Source organism: Vulpes vulpes, chromosome 8 (assembly GCF_048418805.1).
Source record: "Vulpes vulpes isolate BD-2025 chromosome 8, VulVul3, whole genome shotgun sequence".
Taxonomy (NCBI): Eukaryota; Metazoa; Chordata; class Mammalia; order Carnivora; family Canidae; genus Vulpes; species Vulpes vulpes.
In genome coordinates this window covers 36043361-36056441 of record NC_132787.1, presented here as the reverse complement: position 1 = coordinate 36056441, position 13081 = coordinate 36043361, and the positions used below count along the sequence as shown (strand labels likewise).

The 13081-nt window shown below is 36.9% G+C and overlaps 1 protein-coding gene across 1 annotated transcript in view; it reads right to left on the bottom strand.

The window, feature by feature from the left end:
* The window catches only part of LOC112917294 (pregnancy zone protein-like), a 48315-nt gene that overhangs the window by 20662 nt on the left and 14572 nt on the right, over positions 1 to 13081 (bottom strand). The window contains exons 11-16 of the mRNA XM_025995234.2: positions 12902 to 13063; positions 12072 to 12299; positions 10205 to 10268; positions 6107 to 6249; positions 3518 to 3667; positions 968 to 1132 (exon numbers count right to left, since the gene is read on the bottom strand). Of these exons, the coding sequence (XP_025851019.2) occupies positions 968 to 1132; positions 3518 to 3667; positions 6107 to 6249; positions 10205 to 10268; positions 12072 to 12299; positions 12902 to 13063 (912 nt within the window). The remainder of the gene's footprint in view (positions 1 to 967; positions 1133 to 3517; positions 3668 to 6106; positions 6250 to 10204; positions 10269 to 12071; positions 12300 to 12901; positions 13064 to 13081) is intronic.

Sequence of the window (13081 nt, the reverse complement as noted above, 5' to 3'; positions counted from 1 at the left end):
CCTACAACCCACCTGGTCTCAGCTGCCTTTTTTTTTTTTTCAATATTAGCCACAGGTAAATATTATTTGCTGTCTTATTTCAGTGTAGTGAGAGACTGTGAGAACTGAGGCACAGCTGTCAGTGGTGGTAGTGACATGAGATAGAAAGAAGTGAGAAATACATGTTTAAAGATTAAACAATAAGCTAGGAAACCTAAGAAGTCCTCTTCCTTTTCCCTACCACCAACTGATTTATGATTCTGGAGGCTCCAGAAGAGACAGATTTAAATTGCTGTCGGCTACTCTGCAGAATGACATATTTTCCTCAAAGTGTAAAGAGAGTTGTCAGTCCTTCTGGTGTGATAAGGTTTAATCTCACAAACTAGATAAACTCTCCTTTCACAACACTGCCTAGTTAATCTCAAAGATAAATATTTTATCTAACATACCCGTAATACTAGCATTACTACCCAAGTTTTGTGAATCTTTTCTTCATGAAAGATTACCTTCAAGTTTTCCTGAAATTTTGTTGCACTTGCTGAAGATGATGAAAGTATCATACTTGTATGTTCAGTCATTTATTCATTCAATATGTATTTATGGTGCATCAGACCGATATGATGGCTGCCAATAAGGAATTCACCTTTCCAACATATGGGAAATGTTTTGTTATCCTCACATACTAGAATCTCTGACAGTGGCTGAGAGGGGATATGACAGTAGTGAATAGCTTTGGGATCCACTTGGTTGAGGTTGTGAACCCTAAAAGTACACCCCTTGCTCTTTAAAGAGCCAGATAAATTCGTGATAGAATATCAGTATGTGTACAAAGTTCTCCATGCCTCTGATATTTCAGTATTTTTCTGTTAATCTTACCTTTGTTTTAGGGAGCACAGGACCAGATTCTAGAGCTCAGAAGCTCACTTATTCTCCATTTTAGTAAAGACTTGAAACTCAGTTTGGTTATATTTTCAGGAAGATGAATTACCTCAAAAATACTGTAAATGTCATCATTATCCAGGATCTGCTTTGGCGTGTAAATGATCCCCTTGTGAATTAAGTCTTCTGCGTGGATACATTGCTCACCATCTTCTCTTCTGAAATCTCCATAACCAACACTAAAGATACCCTTTACTGGTAGCAAATTATAGACCTGCAAAATGGAGAGAAAGAGGGAAAACTCGTTTTTTTTTTAAATTTTATTTTAAGTGTGATAATGTTCAACCTGGGATTTAGAAGATCATGGTGTTTGTTTAATACTCCCATGCTGATGTTATAAAAAGCAACACAGATAATCATGGGGAAATAATAAGAGTTATGGATCCTAATCCTCTTATGCAAAGGAAATTAATACGTAGAGAAATCAAATTAATTGATCAAAGTCTCACAGCCCATTTTGGTTAAGAATAAAACTCAAGTTTCCTATGTCCTAGCCCAAATGCCTTCCTTTAAAATGAAGCAGAGGGGTGCCTGAGTGGCTTAGTTGGTTAAGGGTCCAATTCTTGATTTCATCTCAGGTCATGATCTTAGGGTCATGAGATTGAGCCCCTTTTGGGCTCCACACTCAATGGGGAATCTGCTTGTTATTCTTCCTCTCCCTCTCCATCTGTTCCCCTCCGCCACTTGCCTGTGCGGTCTTTCAAATAAATAAATAAATAAATCTTAAAAAAAAAATAAAAGGAAGCCAAAAATGTGAACAGTACAGAGAAGTGAGATGAAAGAACAGAAGCCACTCATAATCCTATCACTCAGAAATAATCATTGTAAATTCTTGATTAATTCCTTTCCCCACTTTATATAACTGTTTCCAACTCTAATGAAGTTTTTTGTTTGTTTTAGTCTACTATTTTGGGACGATGTCTAGTTTGAGAAAAAACTAGGTGCATAGGCAACCTAGAAATAAACCATTTGCAGTTCAGTCTTTGCCCAGAGCCTAGTGTCAGGCACCTGCTTAGTCACATGGTATCCAGGTCATTAAACAAATACTGGCCTCTGTGCAGACAGTTTAATCTGGCTGCGTTCATCTCTTATCTATGCTATGACAACAACCTACTAACCCTTTCCATTCTTTCAATTCAGTTCTTATCCTCTCAGCAGCAAACAGCATCTCCTTAACAGAGAAATCTGAATTGTCATTCTTCTGTTTAAAACTCTTCAGATTCCAGGTTCATCAGGTTCAGGTTCCTCAAAGAGTTAAAAATAGACCTGCCCTACCACCCAGCAATTGCACTGTTGAGGATTTACCCCAAAGATTCAGATGCAATGAAACGCCGAGACACCTGCACCCCGATGTTTCTAGCAGCAAGGTCCACAATAGCCAAACTGTGGAAGGAGCCTCGGTGTCCATCGAAAGATGAATGGATAAAGAAGATGTGGTCTATGTATACAATGGAATATTACTCAGCCATTAGAAACGACAAATACCCACCATTTGCTTCAACGTGGATGGAACTGGAGGGTATTATGCTGAGTGAAGTAAGTCAATCAGAGAAGGACAGTGTATGCCCTCATTCATTTGGGGAATATAAATAATAGTGAAAGGGAATATAAGGGAAGGGAGAAGAAATGGGTGGGAAATATCAGAAAGGGAGACAGAACATAAAGACTCCTAACTCTGGGAAATGAACTAGGGGTGGTGGAAGGAGAGAAGGGGGGTGGGGGTGAATGGGTGATGGGCACTGAGGAGGGCACTTGATGGGATGAGCACTGGGTGTTATTCTGCCACCCAGGTGTCCCCTGTTGCTTGTTTGTTTATTTTAATACCTCATAAGACTGTAAGTCTAAGATGGTCAAAAACCACATCTGGTTGTTCACCAATAGAATGCCTGTTCCTAGAGCAGGATCCAGCCCCTGGTCAAGATATAGCTAACATTTGTCGCTTTGTCACAAAGTGAACATTGTCCCTTTATTAGGGGACAATGAAAGTAAACCACAAGGCCTTTTTGAAAGTGCTTCATTACTAGTTTGAATGGAAACTCTCTTTTGTCCATATTTCAAACCAGTGAGTAAGTGCCTAGATTTTTAGAGCAAGCTTAAAAATCAGGCATTTCACAAACTACCTTGAAACGTGGTACATTAAAGGTAGCATTGAATAAGAAATCTGATTCCAAATTCCACATTTAAAATATATTTTTGGCCTGCTCCTTTTGTAGTGGTTTTATCTATCCTAGCTATGTTTTCTTCATTCATAAAATTAAGGTAATAATACCCATCTGAAAGAATTATTACTCATGTATTCATTCATTGACAATGTACTGGCATCTTTGTACCTACATAAGGTACTGGGCTAGGCAGGGAATGCGGTGGGGAGCCATATTGCTCCCTCAATGAGAATATATTATAACAGAGAATGAAGTGAAGTGAGACATGGAAAGCATTTGTGCAAAACGTCTTTTGTGGAACTGAATTATATTCCGTTTCATACATAACCTACTACACCATGCCTGACACTTGGAAGAACACATGTCCTTTCAGCTATAACCTCCAGCTTCCTGAACTGGTCTTCTCCTGTGTGCGTGCTCTGACATGCAAGACTCACCGACTGAGGGGAGAGCTCAGTTTCAGGCTTCATCAGCAGAACACTCTGGTCTACTGCTCGGAGGGCACAGAGGGAGTTAGGAAAGGCCCTGACCTCTAGGTTGGTGTGTGAGGCCGGCAGGCTCTGGTCTGAGGAGAAGCTCAAATTTACCTGTAAAGAGAATACAATTATGGCAGCAAATTTTCTAAGTGTTACAACCTCAACACTCTCTTCTACCCCAGGCTAGGGCTAGCTCTTTCTTCACTTGGCTTTTTTTCATCCGTTTTAGACCAGGCTTAAGAGATGTGTACACTGCGGGACTACCAGTTAACGATCTCAGGAATGAACTGGAAATGTGGTTCCAGTTAACTCAGGTTTCCTGCTCCTTTAATAACTGGTGAAATTGGGACGCCTGGATGGCTCAGTGATTGAGCGTCTGCCTCCGGCCAAGGGCGTGATCCTGGAGTCCCGGGATCGAGTCCCACATCGAGTTCCCTGCATGGAGCCTGCTTCTCCCTCTGCCTTCATCTCTCTCTCTCTCTCTCTCTCTCTTTCTCTCTCTCTCTTTCTGGGTCTCTAATGAATAAATAAATACAATCTTTTTAAAAAAATAACTGGTGAAATGTAAATTGGTTTCGGTCACATTGAAATAGAATCCTGAGTGGGAATGAGAACACATCCACTAACAAAGATACATACCTTGCTGTAGTTGACTTCTCTCTGTGCAGGTTTTTGTGGTGAATGTGTGTAGTTTGCATGGTGCCCTGAAAAATCATGCTCGGCCTCTGAGACCAGCCACCTGAAGTCTCCTCCAGGGGGCAGTCTTAGTCATCTGACATTCTAGAAGGGTGCTTTATTATTTATCAGGATCCGGGATTTATTGGGTCATTTAAAAAATTGAACATCTAACATGCATCCTGAGAGTTAACTGGCTGAGATAATTCAAAGAACTGTGAATAAAGAATAAGAACTACAAAATAATGGAAAATTGTGCAATAATTTTTTCAGATTTGATTCTGTTTTGGCCAGTAGAAACTCACTGATAAGTGAGTCTATCAGTTCCCTATGTTTATGTAAACATTTCTTGAGTAGAATCTGAGTTTTATTTTATTTTGAGTAAATTTTGAGTAAAAATTTGAGTATATTTTGAGTAAAATATAAAATAAGTCATTTAGAATTTAGATACTTTAGTAGCATCAAGTAATATCCTCAGTTTATAACTTTAATAACTCTCTTTTCTAACTTTTAGTGGTAAATAAAAATAGTCAACTTTCTTCTAAATACTTTTCTTTTTTAATAGCTTTCTCTACTATCCTTTTCTTTTTTTTTTTTTTGAGAGAGAGAGAAAGAGAGAGAGAGAGCATGCACCCACAACCCTGAGATCCCGACCTAAGCCGAAAGCAAGAAATCAGTCACTTGACAGTCTGAGCCACCCAGGTGCCTCAGCAATTCTACTTCTGATGACTAAGTTACAAGATATTTAACATGAAGAGATTGAGAATAACGTCCAGGGACTTATGCTTCTGCGTGAAAGTTTTCTGATGTTACTCAGGAGGTGTCACATGCTTTGTACCAGAGAGAAACCACTGCTGGAATGAACAAAGTGTGACAAAAGCTGTAGCATAACGTGGCCATTCCAGAATTTAACGAATAAGTAACTACCCATGATTTGCAGTAAGGGCATTGAAGTTTGAGACAGGAATCTCCTCTAGGTTCACAAGGAACACACGGTACATTCAAGCAGAACAGAAACTATGCTCTTGGATACCTGTCCAGGTTTAATCTTTAATAAGATGGAATTAAAATTAAATCAGCATCCATTGTGTTTTTTTCTTGGATCATTATTTATTTATTTAGACCTTATATATTTAAAGAGGGATAATCTAATATAGTTTTCATTGCAGAAATGCTCATTTGCTATAATGCATAGTTTAAATCTCCATAAAACTCATGCTCTATATTTTTAAAAAGATATGTGAAGCTGGTGAATGCTATCTGATTGTAATGTTATGACTATAGCACAAAACTCTCTTGAGATAAAGCTTTATATTTCAGTAGGCTTCTTATTACAGCTATGTATTCTTTGGAAATATAAGATTCCATTTGCAAGTTTGGTTTTTCTGCTATAGTCATTAGAGTACTCAGGTTATGTTTCTCAAAATGGGGCACACACACATATACCTCTGTTCTGTATTATCAGAACTTAACTCACAGTAAGTTGCTGGTATCAAATAGTATATGGAGGTATGTCAGGGGGGATGATGGGATAAAACTGTCACGTCCTTGTGAAGCATCATTTTTAATGAAACATTGGGGAACAAATATTTCAAAATTAACACTATGAAAGCTTTATAGCAGAGCATATTTTGAATTCCATATGAATTTTAAGATAAAACAAGAAACTTTGAAAACATTGGACTTATGGCCACCTGTTCCAGACTTCACTAACCCTCTCAGGCAGGGTATGGCATCATTCTCTGCCTTTGGAGGTCTTACAGAGGGTAGTTTTAGGAGCACTCTATGGCAGTTTAAAAAATGTATACAATTTCCTTCTTTTCCATACTTCAAAAGGGGAGATGAATAAAAGAACTGCTTATACAAAAGACCCACCTTATTGGCAAAACAGTTTTCAATCTCGAGTTTCTCAGTATCGGCAACAATTTCTCCATTGGGCAAAATAGCATAAATGAGCAGCTGGGCTGCAGGAGCAATGTCTGATTCCACTTGAAAGGAGAAGGAAAATACCCCTTTCACTGGAGAATAAAGAAAGTTCAAGATAACTGATTAGGAAGAAGGAAGAGTTCTCAATTTTATAAGGAAGAGGCTCTCCAATTATTTCACTTATTCACAATCTGGAGCACACTAAAGAGAGGATTTGCATTTATACCATTGCGCATGTAGTAGTGTCCAACACCTACATGCCAAACCATCAATAGTTTTCCTCAAAGATGTAGGATAAATTATTTCCTTTGCTTAAGTAGAAAAAATACATTTCATACACATTTCTGTTTTACAATTGAAAAAAGGAGGTGGGGGGGTGGAGATTCCTGGGTGGCTCAGTGGTTTCGCGCCTGCCTTTGGCCCAGGGCATGATCCTGGAGATCAGGGATCGAGTCCCACATCGGGCTCTCTGCATGGAGCCTGCCTCTCCCTCTGCCTGTGTCTCTGCCTCTCTCTCTCTCTCTATGTCTATCATAAATAAATAAAAATAAATCTTTAAAAAATAAAAAAAATAAAAAAGGAGGTTGGGGGGCCCCGGTGAGCCCGCGGGACGGGCCTCAGGGGCGGGAGCAGGGCGCCTGGTACTCCTCCCCCCCCCCAAAAAAAAATTAAAAAGGAGGGTTTTTTTGTTTGTTTGTTTCTGTTTTTGTTTTTAAAGATTTACTTGAGAGAAAGAACAAGCAGGGGGAAAGCAGACTCCTCGCTGAGTGCAGAACCCAACTTGGCTCTATCCCAGAAACCTGAGTCGTGACCTGAGTTGAACTCAAGAGTTGGACGCTTAACCCACTGAGCCAGCCAGGTGCCCTTAAAAAATATTTCTCAAGAAAAAAAGTCAAGAGAGAAGAATCTCTAGACGTCTTTAATTATCTCTATCTATGATCCAAATCAACACAATTCCTGTCATATGCATGAGGATAATTCAAAGAACGCAACACAATCTCTACCTTCAGGCCATTTTCAATACTGCAGAGATATAGGTACAAATAATCATATACAAAACATGCCATGTTTCTGATTTTTATCAGAGAATTTCCTGCATTTGGTGGTTCCTTTTTGTGTGCATACGCAGTGCTTATAGTTATGCCCACTTAATTTTCTCATAAATGTTCTATGTTCCTTGTAGCATGAAATTATTTAAAAATTATAGCCATCCTATATCTATAGGAAATTTGAAGAAAGGTTGTGATGAAAATACATAGAAATAGGAGGGTTGAAATAAACTTGAAACTTCTCACTTATGTCACTTAGCATATTACCCTCTAGAGGCCATCCATGTTGTTGCAAATGGCAAGATCTCATTCATTTTTTTATGGCTGAGAAGTACAGCATAGGGAATGTAGTCAATAATATTGTAATAACATTGTATGGTGACAGATGATGACTATACTTATCATGGTGAACACTGAGTAACGTATAGAATTGTCAAACCAATATATTGTACACCTGAAATTAATATCCCATTATATTAACTATACTTCATAAAATAATTTGAAATGATAATACTAAACCATATAATGGGCACATAAAAAAACATAATATCCTGAGGGCATCTTGAAGGCATGGACCATATTTTATTAATGTTTTTATCCAAAGCCTTATTATAGAGATATATGAAGAAAGATATATTATCTTCAAATTCAGTTCTCTTCAAGTATAGTTCAAATATATAAACTTCAAATAAAGTTTAGCTATCACAAATTGTAAACAAAGAGATATCCTTCACTGATGAATTAGTTTAAAATATTTATTATGTACCCACAAGCATGCCAAGGACTAATAGAAAAAATGGGGTTTCGAAGATAAAGGACAAATACATTTTAATTTTTGTAATAGGTATTCTTCATTTTTTCCTAGATATTCTGACTTACTTTGGGTAGGTGAGCTTTTTGATCTCCCTAAATATGCTCTATTAATAAAAAATTTTATTTTGCCTTAGCTAAATGATAGCCTATAATCATTCAAATGAATAGAAAAAAGGGAAGCTAATTATGAGATTTAGACTGGGGACATGCAATAAATAAATAGACCAAATGTATTCATCTTTTTGTAACAGATCATTTTTTAAAAAAGTTATTTATTCTTTCATTAAGAGATGTTAATGATTCAAGAAAATCCAGAAGGAAAGTATTATCTAAGATATAGAAATGCTGTGAATCACTTGACTTAAATGACATTTAGAAAACACTCTGCTTAAGAGCAGAAGAATAGAAATTCTTACATTTACCAAGATAGATCATATGTGGGGCCATAAAATATGTCTCACTAAATTTTTAAAAAAATTCTTTAAAAAGATTGTATGTATGTATGTATGTATGTATGAATTTATAGAGCATGCAGGAGCAGGGAGATGAGGTTTGTGGGGAGAGAATCTGAAGCCTACTTCATGCTGGGTGCAGAGCCGATTTGGGGCTTAATCTCACCATCCTGAGATCATGATCTGAGCTGAAACGAAGAATTGGACACCTAACCGACAGAGCCATCCAGCCAGGTGTCCCATGACTTACTAAATTTTAAAGAAATAATCACAGCAGCATTAAATTAGAAATAAATAAGAAAAATCTCTGAAAAATATCTTGGTATTTGGAAATTAAATAACATTTATTTTATGAATCACCCATAGTCCAAAGAAGATATTAAAAGGGAAATTTGAAAATGTTTTGTACTGAACATAAATGAAAATATCACATGCAAATAATTGTAAGATGTAGACAAAGCAGTATCTTGAAACCTAATGCTGTTTGTCCAACTGCTTTAAAAATTTCTTCTGACTGATGACTCTGTCATCCTAGAAAGGATTACACCCAAGGCCCCATCAGTATCTAATTTAGATAATTGAGATGATGATATTTGGGCCTTTCAAGCTGATGAGACTTACATGAGATTTTGGACTTGAGTTAATGCTATAAAGGATTGAGGCTTTTAGGGTTGTTGGGATGCGGTGAATGCATTTTGCATATGGGATGGATGTGAATCTCTGGGGCCAGGAGGCAGTTTGTGGTATGCAGAATAATGTCTCCCAAAGATAGATCTCAAAAACTTTGTTATGTTACATAGCAAAAGGGACTTTGCAAATGTGATTAAGTCAAGGACTTTGAGATGAGAAGATTATCCTGCATTATCCAAATGAGCCCAATGTAATCACAGTAATCTTTAAAGAGGGGGCAGAAATGAAAGAGAGAGATTTGAAGATGATGTATTTCCGGTGTTGAAGATAGAAACTGAAGGATGTAGGAGGTCTTTAGGAAAGGAAACGGATAATTAATTCCTGAGAGCTCCAGAAAGCCTGCAGTCTTTGGACACCCTGATATTTAGTCCAGTGTGACATCTGACCTACAAAACTGTAGGCTGATAAATTTGCATGGTTTTAAGCCAGAAAGAGTGTGGCAATCTATTACAGCAGCAATAGGAAACGAATAAAAAGACCTACACAGTAAGATTTTTCTTTAGTGATTTTCTGTGCTTTTAAATTATTTTATGCATCTTAAGACATTTAATTATAAAATGAATATATTTCACTTGAGGAATAAAATTTAAAATATAGAAATGCTATAAAATGAAGAAAAGATACTAAATGGACTAAAATGAGGGTGCCTGGGTGGCTTAGTCAGTTAAGCATCAGCCTTTGGTTTATGTCATGGTCCTAGGGGCCTGGGATAAAGCCCCGAGTTGGGCTCCCTGCTCAGTGGGGAGCCTGCTTCTCCCACTCCCTTTGCTCCTCCCCCTGCTTGTGCTCTCTCACTCCCTTTCTGTCAAATAAATAAATAAATAAATAAATAAATAAATAAATAAAATCTTTTAAAAAATGAATCTAGTATGCCATGTTTTTATATTAGCTTCCTCATCTCTGGTTGATGGAAGAAGATTGGTGACCATTGCCTCTGTAAAATGTACATGTAAAATGTAAGATGTAAAAGTAACTCCATCTTGCTAAAATGTTTAGGATCTGAGTATATGAGAGAAAAACAAGGAAATCCTGGAAGTACTTACAGTCTCCTTGTTCAATGGACAGCACATGGGTTCCTGATCGGGAGATCATTCCTCTTGCTTTGATCTGAAGAGGGAAATACATCCATTATCATCTTAAAGAGCACATAGTAAACTTTTTTTTTTTTTTAATTTTTATTTATTTATGATAGTCACACAGAGAGAGAGAGAGAGAGAGAGGCAGAGACACAGGCAGAGGGAGAAGCAGGCTCCATGCGCCGGGAGCCCGACGTGGGATTCGATCCCGGGTCTCCAGGATCGCGCCCTGGGCCAAAGGCAGGCGCCAAACCGCTGCGCCACCCAGGGATCCCACATAGTAAACTTACATAAACATATTTAAAATATATAAATAATCTCACTACTCCAACCCAGAAGTTTTTTTTAAATATTTTATTTATTTATTAATGAAAGACACACACAGAGAGAGAGAGAGAGAGAGGAGAGAGAGGCAGGGACACAGGCAGAGGGAGAAGCAGGCCCCATGCAGGGAGCCGATGCCGGACTCGATTCCGGGTCTCCAGGATCACGCCCTGGGCAGAAGGCAGGCGCCAAACCTCTGAGCCACCCAGAGATCCCCCAACCCAGAAGTTTTGAATATTTTTCAGCATTTTCCTGTATGTATAGTTACACACTTTAAGTAAGAAATATATATTTTGCAATGTTTTAGTGTTTTACTTAATATTTGCTACTTTTCTTGAATATTAATACTTCAAATTTACATATTCTTTCAATAAATATTTTAAACATACACAAAGCAATATGCAGTACAGGAGGATATAAAGTACATGTAAGTTTTCTCTATTGTTAAAAACCTAAATGTATTGACACTCTGTATGTGCCAGACGTTGAACTAAATAATTTGGTTTTAAGATTTTATTTAATGTGCACAATATTCACATGAAGTAGGTATAAATCCTATCCCTAGTATTTAAGAAAGATGACTGATATTTGTCTTACAAATGAGATTATATAAATTGCCCAAAGTCACATAACTAGGAAGCAATAAAACTAAGACTCTTATTGTCAATTTTTTTTTGCTTTTTCATAGATTTTTAAAAAACATTATTTATAGTTAATCCTACCTAGTATTTCCTACACATTGATTTTTCTTAAAATGACTTACTTGAGTAACTACCAGTTTTGGATCATATTTTTAATCTCAGGGCACAAATAAGTTTATTGACCCCAAAAGTATGATACCAATTTATAATATGCCTGTCAATGTCCTTTTTTCCTTCAAATGCACTATTAAGAACTTTGTAAACTATTCAGAAGCTTTATAGGTGTAAAATGTTAGTTACTGCTTTACTGTTTTATTTTCACTTCTCCAATTAATGTCAAAATTGAACATTTTTAGAAGATTGTTTATAATATATATATTTTTAAGTCACTCCATACCCAACCCAGAGCCCAACATGGGGCTTGAACTCACAACCTTGAGATCATGACCTGAGCTGAGATCAATCAAGACTTGGATGCCTAACTACCAACTGAGCCACATAAGTCCCCAAATGTTTATAATTTTTATTTCCTATAGTTCTTGATTTCCTTAGTTCTTGATTTCTTATAGTTTGCTAATTTATCTGTTAAGTTCTAAGAAAAACATTCCTTTTGACTAAGAAGGCATTTTTTTCTTAGTCTTTTTCCTCTCATTCAATAATTTTCCATTGGAACTCATAAAACTAAAAAGTTTCAGTAGGGACCAGAGCATAAGTAAGAAATTAAAGCATTAGGAATTTTATTAGGAAGTAACTTTTCTTCAAAAAAAAAAAAAAAAAAGGTGCACACTGATACCTAGCACAGCACATTACTTAGATAGGAACTCAATCTCCACATGATTAGAAAGAGCTATAGTGGTTTCCATTCTTACCAAATAATAGAAGGTTAATTCTTTTTCATCCTTCAGAATCTGTCCATTCAGGATGTAGTGCGCCCGGATCTCCTGGGTTTGTCCACAGGTTATGGTACCAGCAACAAGTTCAAGGTGAACATAACTCTTGCTCGGGGAGAAAATATGCTTTACAGTGTGCTGTGCTTGGTTATGAAGTTCTTCAAGCCACCAATTATCAAAACAGTGGACATTCTGTTTGTAAGTCACCTAGTGTAAAGGATAAAAGGTCTTAAAAAGGCTATTTGTTAATGTACATTATGTATATCTTGGTCACCCTGAAATGTCATGTACTGAAGATTTTATGTGAACCAGGCCTGTTTGATTCCATCATAGTCTGCTGTCCCAAATAAAGCATAATCTGTGACTTTTCCTTAAGTTTATTTAAGGTTGTGCTATACTGATTTAATAGATAATATTCCCTCATAGTCGAGATCAATTACTTTTTCTTAATACTCTTAAGCCTCTAAACTGCATAAAGATATTTAAATTTTTTACAAAAATAAAAAATGGTGGTAACACCAAAGAAACCAAATAACATCTAAGCTATAATAATGTTGTAAAAATATTGAATTTTATATGGGGATATCAAGATGATCTAATAAGTGTCTCCTGACACTAGACGATGCTAGAGTAAAAGTTTTCTGGCAGATAATTTTTTTCTTATAACTTAGGTCTCTGATTTGCTTAATTTCTATTTTACTCTTTATTGCCATTTCTTTCCTTCCTAGAATTTATGTGCTTCCCGGATATGTTTAAGTTATGTGGCCTCAGCAATGTCTTTTCAGTCCCAGATGCCCCTTCCCACTTACCATAACTGTAAAGAGAGAAGATGTAAAGTTGGTGGTATCAATGTAAATGTTCACCAAACCATGTTCATTCGTGGTAAGGCTGGATTGGTATGTGGTTACGTCCACACTGACGACTACAGTTTTATGGGCCATTGGCTGATCCTTCTCGTCAACTAGAAGAACCTAGAAGTGGAAGTAATA